Genomic DNA, 21,000 nt, shown 5'->3' on the forward strand with positions numbered 1-21,000 from the left:
CAAACAAAAATATTAATGACGGTTGAACGTTGCTTTTAAACTAAACTCATTCTCATGATAAGATAATGTTCAGGAACAGAATAAAACGTTAAGACTTTTTAATAATTTTTAAGTTTGACATAATATGAGCTAATAATGTATCTACGAGTTACACATTTAAAAATATCCTATGTGAGTGTGAAGTGTAAGCCTCTTCAAAGAGAATTATTGTAAGGTCTGTTCTCTATACACTCATGAAAGGTGTTCATGGCTAAAACAAACACAATAATGAGAACAAAAAACGGTTAAGGGTTAATTGTGTGACATATGTTGTCTAAGTATATATCAAAGCTCGACGGTTCAAAGATAACAAATCTACTGATTGACCTAGTATCTCCTATGTATGTTGACTACGTAAAGTTCTAAGGAAAGCCTACTTACCCAAAATGTGATTATTCATACTTGCGAATCACACAGTTTTGTCATGCATGTTTTTCATCATATAATCATTCCCTATTAATGTGGGGATTGTTGGAGTTTTAAGGCGTGAATGAGAAAGAACAAACATTTTTTGGATTACACCAAAAAGGCACCTTTTGAATTTCTTCTCTCCATCTCACCATTTCATTGCCTATAAAATCAAAGGTATTGCCTCAAATTTTATATACCAAAATCTGAAAACTTTCTCCCCTCATTTCTGCATTTGTTTCAAAACAAAAAAAGTGTCATGTGATCTACTCTATTTTGTTGAGTTCGTTGAAGTTCTGTGATTCTGATTGCAGTATTGTAGAAAGTGTTATGTTTTATCCTGAGAGGAATTAATCGAAACTTTAGGCAATTGTGAGGGGATTAAATTTCTTAAGAAAACACAATTTTGTGTTGGTTCAGAACTTAATTAATCTAACAGATCTCCTATTTCAGATATAATTTTGAACACAAAAATAACAAAACATTTGAGGGTTTACAAGGTTAACTACACACGATTACATAAGAATTGTGTGACAAGTCCCATGTGTAGGATGTATGGCGCATCCTAGGTGTACGTTCGGGTGCTTAGGGCGTAAGCCTGATGGTTATAAGCCCCACAATTAAGCCCAAGAGCGTTTCATGAGGGGCAATTCCCAGAATTGCCCTTCTTTTAGGGTGGTCTTTAAATTTTGCCCCTCAAATTGCTGGGCTTTAAGTTTTTCCCTTCGCCTAAAACCCATGGGTTCCGGGTTTGAACCCCCGCTCAGTCAAAATTTTTTTAAAAAATCGCAAGACATAGTTTGAATTTCGCTCTGCCCCCTCCGACAGATTTTGCCTTGAGGCATATATTTTATTTTATTCACTTTTCAAGGCAAACTTTTAGTTATGCCTTAAGGAAAAGTTTCGTCTTATGGGACATACTTTTAGTTATCCCTTAACTAAAAGTGTGTCCCATAAGGAATAACTAAAAGTATGCCTCATAAGGCAGAACTTTTCCTTAAGGCAAAATCTCTGCCTTAAGGAAAAGTTCTGTCTTATGGGACATACTTTTGGTTATGCCTTAACTAAAAGTCTGTCTCATAAGGCATAACTAAACTATGCCGTAAGGAAAAGTTCTGTCTTATGGGGCAGATCTGGCATAACTTTAATTTTTCCTTAAGGAGTTCATGCCGGATCCGGCATACACGCCCCTAGCCTTGCCTTGCAAAATTATCTTTTTATTTTATGCCTGAGCGGGGATTCAAACCTAGAACCTCAGGTATTCGCACATCTTTTCAAGCGAAGAGCAAAACTTAAAGACCACAAATATGAGGGACAAAATTTAAAGACCACCCCAAAAGAAGGACAATCCGCGCAAAAAAAAAAAAAGTTTCGTGAGTGCTACTCGAGCCCCCAATTATGCATTTTAAAACAAGGGAAAATGGTCAAATATACCCCTCTACTTTAGTTTAATAGTTAAATATACCATCCGTTAGTCAAAGTAGATAAATATACCTTTTCCGTTAGTCAAAGTAGATAAGAAAGTACACACATATACCCCTCAGTTGACAGGATCCCCAATTCCACCATTAATTATTCGATTTAACTTTAAAAAAATCATGCCCGATCCGCCCCGTCCTGCAAATTAAATTCTTTCCACCCAAATATACCCACCACCACTACAACAGACCCAACACAACCACCACCACCACAACCAGTAAATTCTTCATAACTATCCTTAACCATGTCCTTGGACATCACTGAATAAAACAAAAAAGATCATTCGATCTCAGTAAATACATTAAATCCTTAACACAGTATTGAATATCATATGCAAAATACCAGAGAAAGAATGATTGTCATCAGTCAAACATGATTATTATAATATTTCACACTTTATAAAAATACTTAGGTATCCAACAGAAAGCTTTGGCTTGGAGCAAACTGAGATAAATTTCTTCAAGTATCACTGTATCACATATCCAGGTAGCTAGCAACATTAAAATCAATAAAAATGAAAGCTTTAGGCTAAACAAGGCTAGAAAATCCCTGCCACAAGCCTCCTTTCTAAACAACGGTCCTCCAATCTAAAATTAAAAACAAAAAATCAACAATCTCTTGAAGTTTTAGGCACAAAATAATTGGGGTTGTTGTTAAGGATGATTATGAAGAATTTACTGGTTGTGGTGGTGGAAGTGGTGGTTGTGTTGGGTAGGTTGTAATGGTGGTGGGTATATTTGGGTGGAAAGAATTTAATTTGCGGGTCGAGGCGGGTCGGGCATGAGTTTTTTAAAGTTAAATCGGGTAATTAATGGTGGAATTGGGGATTCTGTCGATTGAGGGGTATATTTGTGTACTTTCTTAACGGAAAGGGTATATTTGTCTACTTTGACTAACGGAAGGGATATATTTATCTACTTTGACTAACAGAGGGTATATTTAACTATTAAACTAAAGTAGAGGGGTATATTAGACTAACAGAGGATATATTTAACTATTAAACTAAAGTAGAGAGGTAATAATGAGAAAAGAGTCAAAAATACATTTTGACCCAAAATAAGTTTGGGGATATTTTTAGCCTTTTCTTCCAAAGTAGAGGGGGTATTTTTGACCCTTTACCCACTTATAATTGCCACTGATGACGTTGGAGCAAAGAGACGTCTTTAATTAAACATTTGCAGAGCATTTTAGATTTGCAGTTTGGGGACTATGCTTGGTCTTGTGAAAATCAGGGTCTGCAAAGGCATCAATCTGCCAGTTAGAGACTCAACTAGCAGTGACCCTTATGTTGCTATCACCATGGCTGACCAGGCCTGTCTCTTCTTGCCTTTCAACTTCTTTTACATATATAAATCCTTTTTAAGCTGGCTGCTTACATGTCAACCATCTTGCAATATATTAATTTTTGGATATCAATGGATTGAAACAAAAAGAATTTGTTTCTAATTGATGATATTCTTTGATTTAGTTTATTTTCTTTAATTCTTGAAAACCACTAAGGAAGTGTAGTTTAGGAAAGAAAAAAACAATTAGAAGAATAATTTGGGATATTGTTTCAACTCTCAAGTTGGGATTGCTAAATGGGTCTTGGCTCATAGAAATGGTATTGTAGTCAACGTATATAGAAAAGGAAACAGTAGAGCTTATAATTTGAGTGTGTTCTTGAAATGTTCTTTTCAAACATTGTATGGCAGAAATTAAGACACAGATGCATGCGTTAATATGATGACAAGACCGGAAAAGAAAAGCACCCCCTCCATCTGGCACGAAGTTTAAGAAAGTAAAAATGATTTTTGAATCTTGTGGTGTTAAATTAAAGATATGCAGGATGTACCAAAATGCCCTTTAATCTTGTTGTTTTAAACAATGCTATGTGGAAAAAAATTACAAAAAAAAGAAAAGAGTCATTGAAACGGACTAAGAAAGAAAGTAAAACAAACAAATTGAACCGGAGGGAGTAAAAAAGAAGAGCAGGGTACACTCAAAATTCCAAACGCCACTAGAACAAATATTCCACATGCAGAATAATTCTTGCAAGAATAGACAAGCACTAAATGTGTACGAGAATTGCAGAAACAATGAGAGACTCTTATGAGTTTGACTCATTAATGTGCCAAATATACCACTCGTTTAACATGTTGTTCCTTTGAGATAAGGTGTTCAAACAAACTAAGGGTCCCAATACCGGCACACACCCCCAACCTACCAAAAAGAAGATATAATGCAAGACTTCAGGAGGTCAAGCTAGTATAATATTGCAGAAACATTGAATTTTTCTTATTGGATTAATTGTGGTTTAAAGGAAAAAAAAAAAAAGGAATGGAAATTCTGGGGCTTCTGAAAATTCAGGTTCTCAGAGGAATCAATCTGGCAGTTAAGGATACATTTAGCAGTGATCCTTATGTTGTTATTGACAAGGGTGGCCAGGCCTGTTTCCTTTTCTTCATTCTCTATGTTCTCTCGCTTATACTTCATGTCTTTCTGACAAGTTTTCTGTGTGCCGAAAGAATCCAGCTTTGTATATTTTATGGTGACGTTTGCTAGTTTGTACTCCAGATGTTCTATTCTCTTGGTTTTATAGATATGAGCATTAAGCAATTCATGTTCCTTTGTGTTAGGCTGATATGCGTTCCTGGTTTCTGTGAGTCTGGTTACAGTTTTTTGGGCACCTTCTTAGAATCCTTCTTGCTTGTTTTGGAATTGATCTTGATCAGCTTTCAAAGCTCTAATTTTCTTTTCTGATTGTGGAATGTGTATATGATAGCAAGGCTCTAAAAGGTAACTAGGTAAGAAATGTTTACCCCATTGAGTATGTGACAGAATCCTGTTTGTGTATTTTTGAGAGGGGGGAGGGTCTCCTTGGAAATGAACTAGAACTTTAGACAAATTCGACATATAATGCTTGATCATAATAACTGAAGATATTGTACCCAAAAGCGTGGGGTGTGGTCTAGTGGTCAATGAGGTGGGTGGAAACCTTGGATGCCTAGTTTCAGATTCCAACACAGACAAAACATGAGGTGATTCCTTTCCATATGACTAAACCTAGTTGAAAAAAGTTACTCAAATACATGTGCTGGTGAGAGGTAGTAGGTACCTGGTGGAATAGTCGAGGTACATAGACTGGGGCGGATCCCACTGTTAAAAAAAGTGAATATATTTTGAACACAAGAAGTGCATTTCGATGCTTCGATTTCTTTGATATAAAACTCTCTATTTTGCTTAAGGTGTAGCCTGCTTTGAATAGAGTTTTTAGGAGGACAGTTTACAGAGCCCTTTAGAGTAAAAGAATCAGTTCATAATTAAGTTGCAATTGATGCAAATTTCTACTTAGACTGACCATAGTCTGCTCATTCAGAATAAGAAATATTTTCTTGATATTCAACCTTGGGCTTTTTTTTTTTTTTTTTTTTCCTTTTTCTTTTTTACTGGTTTTGAAGGTGGGTAAAAATAATTAATTTTTAGAATTAACTGCTAAATTTATACCTGTTATAAAAATGTTTTATGATTTTGTAATTTAGTGAAGGGCATAGTTGGCATGCAAGAACAGCAGATCCTATATTGAGTTCCCCTTTATTCTGAAACTTACTGGTTGAATAGATGGAATTACTTCCTACCCTGAGACAATAGGACATGAAGAAAAACATTGGGATAAGGAAGATGATTGTCTTTTCCTGATACTCGTGGATAATGAAAGAAGACCCCCCCCCCCCAAAAAAAAAAAAAAAAAAAGGGAAGAAAAAGAACTAGAATTGTTACCATTGTTAAATTTGTTGCTTAAATTCTGCACTTCTCCTTAATTTAAACTTGTTGTGACATTACTTAATTTTTTTTTTTTTTAATGACATGGGAACCCTCAATCGCTACCCTTTGGGTGCGCACAGGGTAAGCCTAGCTCCTGTGCAATAGCTCGCAAACCACACAGGAGAGATAACCCGCACTAGGCAAGCCCCGTGCGACGAGCTCGACCCAGAAGGCAAATCCCCTACTGTTGTAGGCAAGGGATTTCGAACCTGAGACCTTCATTATGAAAGCCCCATGCTCAACCAACTGAGCCACCAACTGAACAAATCCCCTGCTATTGTAGGCAAGCCCCATTACTTATCCTAGAAGCTTTACAGTTCAGGAATCATACTTGGTGCGCTATGCTAATTTTATTGGTACGGAAAAATTATCTTCAATCTTGGGACATTAAATCTACTGGTAATTGAATCAAAATGCTGTATTTCTTAATGGTTGGGGAGGAATCCCAGTAGACTTCTTGCTACATTATTCATTCCAATGTCCATTGGGTCTATGCGTGAATGTAGAGCAAACCTGAGATTGGCAAGGCATGTAAATCTATATTAGTTGAACTACTCAGATCTATACACGACTAATGCATACAATGAATCCTTTCCGTCATCTTATTGGTATATATGATGGTATTGATTATATAACGGTATACTACCTTACAGAGAGTGAAGACCAGTGTTAAAAAGAACAGCTGCAACCCTGTTTGGAATGAGGAATTGACTGTTGCATTGCAGGACCCAAACATTCCAATTGTTCTTGTAAGTACTTTCCTTATGTTAGTACAACTGAGCTATGAATACATGATTCTTTTGACTTAGATACAGTATCATCATTCATATAAGTTACCATGACTATTAGTAAGTGCATCATAACTCTGGTAAACACATTTCTAGTTCTTCGTTTATCCTATAGTAACTAATTTCCACAGTTATAGGCAAATTTGATTCATTTCCATCTAAGAAAAAGGCAAAATACACATGGTCACCTAAAGTTGTCCGGATTTTTCATTTAGACACGTTAGCTAAGGTTGTTACCTACTAGACACCTCACGTAGGTAAAACATGTGCCTATTAAACACCCCGCTGATGGTTTCTAACAAAAGCGAAATGCTTGATTTTCACACGTGCTGACGTGGCAAAACACCAAATTAGAGAATGACACGTGGCTATCCCATTTTCCTTTTTCTTTTTTCTCTTTTTGGTATTCACTGTCATATTTCTCTTTCTCCTCCCATGAACTCTTCCATTTCACATTGATAGACCTCCAAGAGTAAAGAAACCCAACACTTCCTGCACATTCGGACCACAGCTCTTCTTCTTCCCGTGTACTCTTAATGCTCCTCCTAATTTACATCACAAAAACATCAAAGGGACGATAGTTACAGAAGCAGGGTCATTGAGGTTGATAAATAAAATGAACTCTATCATGTTTATTGTTCTCTTCATTAAGGGCAACAGTTTCTATGCTTTTTCTTTCCTCTTCTTCCCAGGCGATGTGTCTCCTCTGATGTACTACATTTTGTTATGATGGAAAAGGAGAGAATCTGGGTTCACTTCTAATTTTGGGTCTTCCGGAACAGCTTCCTCTTTAGCTGGTGCAGTTTCTTCAGCACCGCCGGCAGCGGCGTCACCTCTCCACCACCCTCCTTTTTCGTCCCTCATCTCTCTTGGTTTCTTTTTTGCCTTTCCTGTGCTTTCTTCTCTACCTTTCTCATTTTAGGAAAGAGCAAAGGAAATGACAGAGTATTGAAGTGAAGAAACATCAATTTTATCTGCTAAAGAACAAAGAAAAAGATTAGAGCATCAAGGCGAAGAAAAAAAGAAGAAGAAGAAGAAGAAAAAGAAGAAAGAAAAAAAAATTACACTTGGCTTGTTCACACACTCAACTTAGAGTGAAAACTACTGCTTGTATCAAGTCAGTGTGAAGTGTTTAATAGACACATGTTTTATATATGTTAGGTGTCTAATAGGTAATAGTCTTAGTTTAGGTGTATAAATGAAAACTCCGGTCAACTTTAGGTGGCTATTGGCCAGTTAACCTACATAGTGCACAGATTCATTTGCATCCAAAGTCAGTACTGACTCACTACTTCAAATTCTCTGTTTGTACTTTGTATTTCTTGTTGCATTTGGGTTATCATATTCGGGTTTCTTGTTAATATGGTGTATAGAGTATATGAATCCTTAAAGCATGATTGGCATTGATTTTGCTTCAGAGTGTGTACGACAAAGATACATTCACCGGAGATGACAAGATGGGTGTAGCAGAGATAGACATTAATCCATACCTGAAAGTTCTGAAGAGGGGCTTACAAGACCTCCCAAATGGTGTCAAAGTTGATAGAGTTCAGCCAAGCAAGGACAACTGCCTAGCATCTGAGAGCTGCATTGTCTGGGAGAATGGCAAGATGATCCAAGACATGATCCTTAGATTGCGAGATGTGGAATGTGGTGAAGTAGAGGTCCAAATTGAAATGATCCCTAAATGTCTCCCCAAATGATCTGCTTGCTGTATTTTAGACAATGAAGGTTGGTATAAAACTACTCTCGAAAACTCTGCATACAATAGAAAGCTTTGAATGAGCAATGTGACAGCTCATTTTTACTGTAAGTGAAAGCTTTGAATAAGACGACCAGTCCAAGGCTTAATATATCGTTGTATATGGCACTTCGTCCGTTTGCTGCAATAAGAATAGTTGTTTCCTGTAAGGCCAACCGTTTATTTAAATACTTGTTTTCGAACACGTGCGTTGTATGTGTAACTAATGCTAATTAGAATAAACATTTACAAATATTGTAATAAGTGTGCGGATGAATTAGATAGAAATTGAAGGGGGGAATGCAAGCTCAAAGTAATGGATGATGAGTTTACTCGACCGGCATACCTAGAGTTCAACTTGTCAATTATTTCTATTTTATATGTCAACAACACATAAGAATAGTTGTTTCCTGTAAGGCCAACCGTTTATTTAAATACTAGTTTTCGAACACGTGCGTTGCATGTGTAACTAATGCTAATTAGAATAAACATTTACAAATATTGTAATAAGTGTGCGAATGAATTAGATAGAAATTGAAGGGGGGAATGCAAGCTCAAACTAATGGATGATGAGTTTACTCGACCGGCATACCTAGAGTTCAACTTGTCAATTATTTCTATTTTATATGTCAACAACACATAAGCTATATTTGAGTTTTAGGAGCACCGACTATGGTAAAAAAATGTTCCGTGTCTTAAAGTTTTTGCCTTATTTAAAAAAAAAAAAACTAGTATAGTACCATGCGCGGAAAGTAAAAAATAAAATCATTGTGTATGGATAATAATAATGACATAAAGACTTAACAATTGAATAAAGTTAAAAGAAACTTTGAGGTGCCTTGGCAAGAGCTGGCCTTGCAAGATTCGCATTTTACTCAAAGAAGAAAGAGCTCCTCAAGCCTATCAAAAATTAGCAGCAAAGCAAATAGATCTAAAGGCATAACAAATAACCTCATGATTAAAATGAGAGTTTTTAGGATCTTTGAGGAGTTGAGACACTTCTAATTTGACTTGTGAGTACAATTATCACGGATCAGGATAATACTTGAAACAAATTGGTTGATTGTCCTTAGCATTTGCCCATCGATTTTGTCAATAGTAATTGAGGCACCAGTTACAGTTTTGCGATACATTATAATCCCATGTTGTTCATTTTATCAAACATGAAATTAGATGCACCTGAAAGTTGAATTAAAGAGTATGTAAATGAAATCCATTACATGTCATTTCATCCTTATGCACATCGGAATAGAAATCCTAATGATCTCATAATATGGACACTAAGAAAATATATCAACTTATTGCAAAGTATAATTTTTCAGTTCAATTTAGAAAAAAAAAATGATCATGTTTAGTGCAAATAAATAAGCATGTTTCCAATAATAGAGAGAAGATGAATTCTCAAGCTCTTTTACTTCAAAAGTTACATGGTATCATTAGTGTTTAATTTTCTTTTTCTCAAGGAGATTTTATAAACTGAGTTGTAGCTCGTCATTACAATAATTGATGCTGATTGGTATAATGAAAATCACACGTATCAGATTACAGTAATTGTTAAATTAGCAATAGTAAGCATGTAGTTATTTCTAATCTTTATCTAATTGAAGTAACAATAACCTCTTTATATATTTATACAAACTTCATCTTCCAACCAAGATTTGCTTTATAGATATTCATAGCTACTAACATGAAAGTCTCATGTTACTATCTGTTTGGTTCTCATAAAAGCAACAACGGTCGTATATTGAGTTTTTTAGATACCATTTTTAACACACTATTTTGTGACGATCTTTTAGGCGTTCAAGGAGTAGTCATATAAGCCATTCAACCACTTATACATCAATGATAGATTTTAATAATTTATTTCCAATCACAATATTTCCAAGGGAGGGGTAAGATCTACGGACTCTCGACCCTCCCCAGACCCCACTTGTGGAATTACACTGGGTATGTTGTTGTTTGTTTGTTTCCAACCACAATATATGTATTGATTAAAACCATAGATTCTAACTGATAAAAGCTAAATGTAAATTTGACCTCCATAGAGATCTTGTATATCAAATGCTTCTTTCTAAGTCACAAATTCTTTTTTCTTTATCACTTTATGTTACCCATTGATGGAAGATGTGTAACGGTTATGGAAATACATGGACTTCTTTCAATTTCGTTTTTCTTTCTTTTGCGGTTTTAACTTTCCTTTTCAATTCTAGTACTTTACAAATGTGAATATGCGGACAACATAGATCTCCTTCACTATTCTCTATATTAATGACGCCCTTGCCTTTTTTAACTTGTTGCTTCGCTGCTTCTTTCTGTAAAAGAGAGGCCAGACCGAGCAAATGTTTAGCAATCAGGCACTTTGCCTCAATATATAAGCAACTTTGTTGAGCTGCAGGCGAGAAAAAATAACAGACATTGAGAGCCGCAAATCAGGTCCTGTTAAAAAAACAATGCACAAGTGAGTAGATATTCAAATTATGTGCCTAGAAGATATGCTTACACCTTTTCTCGAGCCAACACATCCTAAAAGGTGAAATTACATACAAATGATTAGTAGTTAATACCTACTAAATATGATTGTTGACTGTTTGAGGTACATTATAACGATAACTCTCAACATTTAACAAAATACCAAAGGAACAGGAAGTTGTATTTAAGGTCTAAGTCAAATTTTGGAAATGTTGAAACCTGTAACTGAAAGGTTGTTTTTCTACGGCTACTGTGCATAAATAACTGCAACACAATAGACAAAATGTTACCCACCAGTGTACGCAAATTTAACTTTTTATGTCATATTGATTTACCAAATCAACTTATCGCTGAAAAATGACTTTGAAACCCATCTTACCTTGTCTTCTTAAAAAATCTTCTTAGCTTCTTAACAATATGTTGATTTTAAAAGTTAGTACTTGGACCATAGGTATCAAAATGAATAGATAGACATAGTAACTCATTCTCAGTATTTCTCATTTAATGATGCATTTGTCCCGAGACCAGAGGCAACATTAATCTGGTAACACAATAAACTGACAACTCCATATCCACTAGAAGGAAAGAAGATAAGCTTATTTCTACTGTCCACATCCTAGCAGGTAGAAAAAAATATATAAAATAATTATTTTTCTGTCTAGAGGCCAATGAGACATGCAATAGTTGAAATTTAAAAGAACAACTTTGCATGCTACTATAAATCTTAATTTTAAGTCATAATTCTCACGTAAGAGCCTGAAAGATATAGCAAACTACAAAATTAATAAATGTAAGCACATATACTAAACAAAAGTATCATCATGAAAATAACATCAGTACATAGTGTGATTACCTACTTGCGAGAGTAAGCCGATAATAGTATTAATCTTGGAAAGACGGAGTTCAAACTACTCTGTAATTAACATCTGATAATTTTTCCCTTTCTGGATAAAATGAAAACCACTTATAGAAAAATGGGAAAGCACCAAATTAAGTGTTTGTAATAAAATATGCTAAGTATACAAATAGAACTTATAAAGATGATAGATATTTAAATATTTAATAAAAAGAGAAACACATAATCCTCTGAAAATTACATATTTGTGAGAAGCAACTTAGAAGAATGTTATTAACCTTGCAGCCAAGCGTAGCATATCACAGGTATAGAATATCCTCAATTGCTTGAAAGAAAGAAAGCAAAAGAGTTAGAGTAGAAGACAAATAAAGGTTGTTTAACATGAAATTTTGGTTGTATCCATCTTCTATAATCATTTTTTTTTTTTGAGATGGTATCCATCTTCAACTATGTCCTTTGCCTTCTAATAAAAAAAGAAAAAGACAAAGGCCTTTGCTTTTTAGACAGCCTGAAGATATTAGGATATATGAACTTTAGTTACCTACATCACCAGGAGAACTTTTTAAATCAGACAGTATGTCCTCAGGCAGCAGAAACTTAAGAAACAACTTGCCTATTCAAAATTCCTTTGGCCCTTTAGTATCAAAGTTAAAATTGCAAGCAGGATGAAATTTGTATCTCCTATATGATGAAGATGAGAAACTGATGGATATTAATAAACAAACACCGTATACAACTTTCAAAGTATATAAATGTCACGACCCAGCTAGGGGCCGCAACGGGTACCCGGGGCTAGCCACCGAGCCCCGCTCGCTATACTGCTCATCCTATCCATTTAGTGCTTCTTTTCCCATTTTATACACAATTTATAGAAAAAAACATACTTATATAGATGCATAAATACTTATATACCTTGCCTCTCGGCCATCAAAATAATATATATACATATTACAACATCTGTGAGACCATCTAACCCACACTGCGTATCTACGAGCCTCTACTGACATACTGTATCTACATAGACAGAACAAGACTCCGTCGTGCCCAAAATGTGCATATATACCAAAAGAATAATCATAAGCACCTCCGGACGATGGAGTGCTTTCAATCAGCTGACTGCTACTGAGGATCTGGACCAAGCTCACCTCCCTGCCTACCTGTGGGCATGAACACAGCGTCCAAAGAAAGAGGACGTCAGTACGAATATTGTACTGAGTATGAGAGGCATAAACAATGAAAGGAGACATTAATAATATAGTGAAAACATCAATACGAAACATCGGGGTCTGACTGATAATCATAAAAGAAGTAGTGCATGCTGTCTTACTCATACTCATCATCATAACATGTATGCATTATATGCAAGCTGCCCGTCCATATCGGAACGGTGTAATAATCAATAACATTAGCCCGCGTCCAGGCCTCCCGCGTCCGGGGTACCGTCTCATGCCACCCACTAGTGGTGCTGCCCATGCCAAAAGGTCATGGTGTATCCGTATAGCTGCCCGCCTTGGCGGTGACTGCCCAGCCAACTAGGCACGGTGTGAAATGCTCATGACATGCTCATCGTAAAATACTCATAATAATATGCTCATCATAAGACAATTATCTTATCAAAGTATATACATAAGGTTCGAGGTCAACTTTACCCTATCGGGGTGACGTAAGGTCGTGATCCCCCGATTCCATTATGGAGAAATTTCTGATATTCTGCCTCACCTTGAAGGAACTAGTGTATAAGGTGAGTGTAAGCGATGAATAACCTCATTATCATGCTAGCATCATCATATCATATCTCTTACATTATATAAACATTATGGATCTAGACTTTTAGCCTTCCGGACTATAGGAACTCATGAAGAAGATAGGAAATTCGTGCCATAAGATTCATGCCATTAGAAGGAAAGGACTAGCCTCACATCCCTTGGTTGCTTAGCTAAATCTCGTTCACTTGCTCTTCTTCAATATCGCGTCGTTACCTTCAAATGAGGAGTCGTTCTAACGTTAGTCAATGAGCCATAAGAACGCACTACTAATTCTAAGGAAATTTGGACAGCACTTCCTTTGTTTATACTACTTTTCCCGTGTTCCATTTCAACTCCCAACACTACCAACAACAACCACAATATATCAAGTTACAATCATCATTCGATCACATTTGGCAAAATCCACCATTTCTCTCTATTTTCCCACATTTATGGTTTTGGGTTCGCTAACGTATTTTCTCATATATCATGCTTATCTCGTGGTCCACATGTCATTTACAACGCATTCATAATCATAGTATAACAACATTCATGGTTCAATCAAGCTATCTCCCAATTATGTCACTATTCACTCAGTAATGGTCCATTTTCTATGTTTTGCTAAAATTCATGCATTTTAGCTTTACAATACCTTAAGCCACATGGAATGATCATAAAACTCACCTTGGATGATGGTTGAACAAGCCTTGAAAGAAGATGCCTCCTTAGCACCAAAACCCTACTTCACTCTTCCTTGAATTTCCTTGAAGAAGATAAGCTTTTCTTGAATCTACACACTTGATTTCATGTAATTGATGTTGTTGATCTTTGATTCCCTTGGTGTTCTTGTGGTTGAAGGGTTTAGAGAATATTCTAGGGTGTTCTAGAGAGAGAGAGTGGAGAATGAATTAAAATGGAATGAGAAAAATGATCCCTTAAGTGAAATAAAAAGCTGGCCGAGGACCATTATACGGACCAACATACGGTCCGTATAAAATCTACGGACCAACATACGGTCCGTACTATTTATACGGACCGTATGTACTGGCGTACATCTGGTCCAGAGGCTGGTCTTACCCTTGCCAATTTTACGGCCAATTCTACAGCCCGTAGAAATTATACGGTCCGTAGATTGGACCGTATAACGCCCAGTGATTCCATTTTTGTTCTCGTTGCCTCTTTTGATCTCCGATCCTTATGGAACCTTCTTGACACTTATTTAACACATCAATATCAATCTTAGGGACATCATTACACTTCTCTAAGTCATCGTTATATCATCCTCAATTCGTTACTCGTTATTCTTTGTCCGATACACAACATATGGTTCGTTTTACTTAGCAACTTTCTTTCCTTGCTTCGTATGCTTTTGAAACCTCGTTGAGGGTCATCTAATACCCTTTTCTTACTCGTCAAAACATCATATACGCTACGTCATCTGTTAGCCTATTCACTGTGCATGTACGGGGGATTTTCCGAGGTGTAACAATAAACAGTAGCTTTACACAAAATACAACAACATAGCCAGCAAGAGAATATAAAAGAAATACAGTAGCAAAGCTTCTTCTATAGCAGCAGTAACCAAAATGAATTACACCTATTTTTTTTCCAGCCTCTTTCAAATACAGCCATACTTCAGCCTCATTTAGCTTTACAAAACAACATATCAGCACAACAGCTAACATGCCAAACAGGAGAGTTGACTAAACCAATCATAAAACTTCCAATGATAAGCAGTACACGAAAGAAAACTCCATGTACAAATCTTTAGCTAAATACATAACTACAACAGCACACATAAAAAGGCTCTCTTCTCATTAAAAAAATCAGCGGTGAACTGTGAATTCTTATTAAGATGACTGGTAATAAAATCATGGTAGGACAGTCTTTGACAGAGCTATATAATCCAACTTCCATGAGAATTGATAACTTAGTCAAAAAATTTAAGAAGGCAAGCCACTTATGTCCCCGATAACAAATAAGCTTTCTATTCCAATCATCGGTAGAACTACCATAAACAAATGTGGATCTATGATGTAGATTCAACTTTTAGGAATTTCCCCATAAAAAATCACATAAATATGATACCTTAAAATCCAATCCTCAAGTAACAAATTCTATATCCACTATGCTCTCATCAGAACCTTCTGCATTAGAAGTAGCAATTCCTCGCCGATGATCTGCGAGGGATTTGGGGTTGAAAAGCGAAGGCGGAAATAACCGATAATTCATGGAGGTTTTTTGTTCTGCTAGAATGAAAGTAACCATTACTAATAGAAACCATATGATTACTGAGAAAGAGAGAAAAATCGTGAGTTTAGGATAGTGTTGAGAAGTTGTAACTGCTTGAAATTAAAATTATAATTAAAATTCATTTTTAAATTTTAAAAGTAAATACAAAAAATCTGTAATGTATTCTACGCTGACAGTTGTCATTTTACTGTGCTTACACTTGGCATCTTAACAGGTTTTTGCCTCTTCTATTATTGTCATACCCCTTTTTAACCGGGTTAAATTAGAAGTACGACATATTGGTGATTCCTATTTTTTATTTATGTTAAGGAGTTGCCACATAATTATTTACGATGAATTAGGACACCTAAAGTTATTAAAGTAATTATCTAAAGTTGAGTTTATTTTAAAGTCTACGAAATCAGTTGATTCTAGGTACGGGTTCAACTAACCTAGAGGGAAGGTATTAGGCATCCTCTAAATTCCATTAATAATGGTTAATCCGACCGAACTTATAATTAATTAGGCTAAGCGTAAAAAAACGTGAACATTTTATGAAAGAAAGTATGTTGAAGATCTATTTTATAACGTGTAAATTGGTTAACATAATGTTTTAACAAAAGGCCAAAATGATTTTGAAAGTAGAACTTTGATTTGAAGACTTAGAAAAGTTTTGGTAAAAAAGGGGGCTTAGGATTGAATACCAATTTTAATAATTGACTAACTCGATTAGATGTAGAAAGAAAAATATATCTGGCTGTTGGAGTTGTTAAACGTCCCAAAAAAATGATACAAAATAGAGTTTTGCAAAAACGTTACTTTTATAGCATATCTTCCCTTCTAACGAAAAAAAATGTCAAACTTACGAGGAACAATTAAACTCACCTGGTTTAAGACTTAAATTCACTAATTGAGGCATCCTAATATAAAATAGGATCGGTTAAACGTAAACAACTAAATATTTATCATAATCACACAGTTAGGCAAATGTTAGTCACACAAGTCATTTAAATCACGCCAGCCAATAAACAAAGTGACACTAAATGATTTTAGCCATCTTCGGCTTTCACGAAGGGATAATGATGCGCAATTCTCTGTTCGAGCAAAGTTAAAAAAAATGGAGACGGTGGATGATATGCGGACTCCGTATGAAATGTCGATGAGTCTCAAAGTGAAACTCTTCGGCTCCGGTGTACATGCCAAACAAAGAAAGAAATGACGAAGTTAGAGAGAAATCTTACTGTCAAAAGGTATTAAAGAACCAAGCAGTAAACCATACCATGATTTTCATATAAGAATATATATGAAGACCTTAACATATATTTCGTATACTCAAACAGATTCCGATACCAAATGTGACCGACTATAACAGATATGAAAGAAGAACTATGTTTTCTAATGACCAAGTATGGCAGTCTATATTTTTTATTAAGTTTATCCGAGATACAACACAGTGTCAAGTATAGCAACTATCTTATGTTTGACTGTGGCATTTATTCATCTTCGAATTCCCTAATAAGCACAACATCAAGTGATGCATCTGTTAATTTCAAGTCCCACAATAAACTTGCATCAAACATAGTATCTACTCATTTTGAATACAATTGTCATTAGCCTTAAAGATGCAGCAATAATGTGTCTAAACGCAGCAGTGATTCAGCTCAAAAAATGCAGTGGTTCATGGCTCGAAAGTATAACAATAAAGTGGCTAAAACTATAGCAGTTCATGACTGTAAGTAAGGCAGAAAATGACTGAAATACAACACTTCATGGCCCAAGGTGAAGCAGCGAAATGGCTAAAATGCAGCAGCAGTTCCAGCCCTAACTAGGCTTCAAAATTAAATAGCCAAGTCCATCAAAGTAGAGAGATTTTTACTCTTTCTCTAATCCTTAAAACCAAGACATCTTCATTAAACAAGAATGGTTTCATAGAGAAAGTGCATATATTCATCCAATTTACACAATGTCCTCAGGTGAGTACAAACAAATCCAATTTACTAAAAAATGATCAAATAGCACTCGACTAGCATGTTTCATCAATAAAGAAATTTCAAATATCATCACGAGACTGAGAAAGTCACTTGTACAGATTTAAAGTGGCTAAAACTGAGCTTTTAAATGCTTAGACTCTTTTGAACCTATTATGTGATTTGGCAATATTAGGGCCAAGCAGCATATTTTTTTTATTTTTTTTTTGTAACAGAATCACCAAACAGATTTTAAACTGGCAGGTTCATAGAAAGGACAAGCATTTGAGGGACATCAACTGATTTTTGAACACCAAATCATCTCGGCTTAATCATCCAAACATGAACTCATACGAACATCTAAATACTAACAAAATGAGATTAAACTAAATTAAAATGAGACGATAACATATAGATGCTATCCACTGTTAAACTGCGACAACTGAACTAAACACATACACTAACAACAGGATTGGAAAATGACGAAACAGAACAGGGGCCAAACAGAGCCAAAAAAATTAAAAAGAAGAAAGGGAATTTCTGCTTGAAACTTTGTAGGAATTCAGCTCGAAATGCAGCGACGAAGAATGGTTAAACTACAGCAGTTCGGGGTATTATGGCAGCAGATTTAGAACCCACACAGCTGTAATTCGACTTACCAATAAAGACACCATGTGACCACAAAGTATTCAAACTAGCGGGCAGAGATAACACCAAACAGATGTAATCACAAGTGAGACCAATTGATGACCAGCTTATCCTTTTTTTAAACTCAACAAATTTCATGTAAAGTAATGCCAAATGAAAGATTTTCACATTTTTCTGAGGACTTGCATACAACACAAAAAAAAGAAAAAAAAAAGAAAAAAAAGAATGACATTTGTTTCAACCATAGGAGACTGTTTGAGCTAAGTTAACAGAGAAGTAAGAAACTTGAACGCAGCAATCAGACATAGGGAGAAGACAATAATGAATATGAAGTATGACATGTTAAGCATGTATCAACTATACATAGATCTGGCTTGATTCCTATTGAGTTCACAACCTGTTGATGTCAACACATAATCATCATAGATGTGCATTTCACAATCCTAAATTAAACCAACAATGCTCTGTTCTAAATAAAGAGCAAACATAGGATACACACAAGACACCATCCTTTCAACTGGTATCAACATGATTTCATCTACCAACTTCAAAACAAGTAGGGCATAATAGAAAAGCACAAACAGAAAAAGATATTGAATGGAACAGGGACTGAACTGACTTAATCAAACACATACTAAGTATATTAAAAAAAAGAACAGGTTCAGAATAATGCAACACCTAACCAAGCAAGGTCCACTTTCAGGGAAAAGAATTCATATTCAATATGGTGAGCCCCCTTTTATGGTTTATATCCATTACCTCACAACACAGCAGAAGGAGGGAAAGGCATAATAGGTAAAAAAAATAACAACAAATCATACTTTTTCTTCAAGTGAGTTACGGACTATCTCAACGGATGCAAAACAAACACATCTGAACAATTTAAATATCTCATACCATTACTGATATGACATAGACCATAGAAAACTTCAGACTAACAGGAGATAACAAATATGGGAGGTTCAATAGAGGACCTAGGCATGTTAACTCAGTATTAAGCAACTCCCAAACAATTACCATGTTAACTAGACAAATCACAAGCTTGAACAGTTATGTTGAAGTCCTAAAATGCTACTTCAAGTTCATTTTACAGGTAGGACTCTTTACCGTCAGTTTGAAAGAAAAAAAAATCATATTGAACACCTTTGCCGAATTTAAAACTCTCATGAACTCATTAAAAGGGCAGACGATTATATACTTATATATCATGACCAAATATGCTTCTAAAACATGCCAATGATGGGATTAGGCAAATAAGACTAAGCATGGACAAACTGCATAATAGAGTATTTTTTTTGTTGTCGAATTCCTATATGCGACATCTAAACCCCAAAACGAACCCTGAATATAGTCATATTATACTACTAACACATAACAGAGACCATTAGAGCTAATATAGGTATTGACAGATTCATTTCATGAATTTTTTATAAACAAAACACACGGATATGACTAGTATCATGGTCTAAGATATGTTTATCTTCATATAAACATACTAATCAAACTAAAAATAGAACTAGGTCTAATACATGATTGCTAATGGAACTGAGCATAAAACACAGATTTGAGACCAAATTGAATCAACAACCAACATCGACATGTCATATAATCATTTCATCGTATCCACCCAAACAGGTTGCATTCATGGCAGGGTATATTGCTTGAATAAATAGAGTGAAAGAGAGACGGTGCCGACCTGTTTTGGGTACAGTGAAATGGGGGTCGTCGAGGCCTCGAATCTACGCTTGAACTCGAACGAACCCGAAAACAGAACGGAATTTAAACAAAAAAATCCCAGATTTAGAATAGGTAAAGTAGAAATGTTGAGGGTAGTAAAGTATCCCTTTTTCTGATGAATCAAAGCAGATATAAAAAAAACGGCGAGTAGGGATTCCTTTTTCTTCCAAAACGTTCAGTCCCCCCCCCCCCTATTGTCCTCCCAATTCGGATTATTTATAGGGTTGTGATTAGGGTTTAAGAGAAGAGAAAAAGGAGCGGGGGAGTGGGGTAGCGGCGGTAAGTGGAGAGGAGCGGAGGAGTGGGGTCGTCGAAATGATGAAGGGGAGCGAAGTGCGGCGGTGAGTGGAGGAGTGGGGTCGTCGGTGAGTGGAGGGGAGCGGGGGGAACAAGTGGGGAGTGTAGGGTAGGGGGGTGTGGCGGTATTGAGATGAAAAAGAGAAAGAGAGAGAGCTAAAGGGGGTGGGGGTGTGGGCTGAAAGAGAAAAAAATGGGAAAGAGAAAGGGATTAGGGTAGAAGGGAATAAAGGGGTGGGCTGGACCGGGTCGGGTAATGGGCTGGTCCGAATGGAAATGGTAGTGGGCTGATCTGTTGAGATATGGGCTGGTCTAATTAATTAAAGTATGGACTGGTTGGGTTGAAAAATATTGTGTTTATATTTTGGGCTATTAATTTGGCTGAAAAATTATTAGTTCTTTTTAATTCAATAACTAGTACAATATATACTATGTGAAGACAATTAATAATTAATATGTAAAAAAATAAAGATTTTGCAAAGCGTTGTCTTGTAATTAATTTAACGATTCCAAACCCGAAAATGAAACGATGACGAATCATTTAAAATTTGTGATAAAGTAATGCTCGTACTGTTGAAAATAAAAGTAGCGAAAGTAATAGTAGTGAAAATAAAATAAAATAGTGAAAATAAAGAGTTTAGCTCGTCAGTAAATTTAGAAGCCCGAGTAAATAAAAAATTAAAATAAAGGAGGGACTAAATTGGGTGTCAACAGATGCCCCTCTTCGACCGGAGATGTTGTAAGAGTTTTTGGGCGAAGAAGTTGACGTAGTAGCCAATTTTGTTTCGAC

General features: G+C 35.7%; 1 protein-coding gene across 3 annotated transcripts; it reads left to right on the forward strand.

Moving 5' to 3' along the window:
* The first annotated feature begins 3,077 nt into the window (after window positions 1-3,077).
* On the forward strand, window positions 3,078-8,429 carry LOC132609565 (protein C2-DOMAIN ABA-RELATED 10-like). Of its 3 annotated transcripts, none has more exons than XM_060323613.1 (3): window positions 3,078-3,237; window positions 6,384-6,479; window positions 7,937-8,429. In XM_060323613.1, the coding sequence occupies exons 1-3, from the start codon at window positions 3,136-3,138 to the stop codon at window positions 8,219-8,221; spliced, it is 483 nt and encodes a 160-aa protein (XP_060179596.1). In that variant the 5' UTR covers window positions 3,078-3,135; the 3' UTR covers window positions 8,222-8,429. The 3 variants fall into 3 exon arrangements, with proteins under 3 accessions (XP_060179596.1, XP_060179595.1, XP_060179597.1); XM_060323612.1 differs by lacking the exon at window positions 3,078-3,237 and adding an exon at window positions 3,989-4,353; XM_060323614.1 differs by lacking the exon at window positions 3,078-3,237 and adding an exon at window positions 4,006-4,299.
* Window positions 8,430-21,000: the final 12,571 nt, after the last annotated feature.

Source organism: Lycium barbarum, chromosome 9, assembly GCF_019175385.1.
Source record: "Lycium barbarum isolate Lr01 chromosome 9, ASM1917538v2, whole genome shotgun sequence".
NCBI lineage: Eukaryota > Viridiplantae > Streptophyta > Magnoliopsida > Solanales > Solanaceae > Lycium > Lycium barbarum.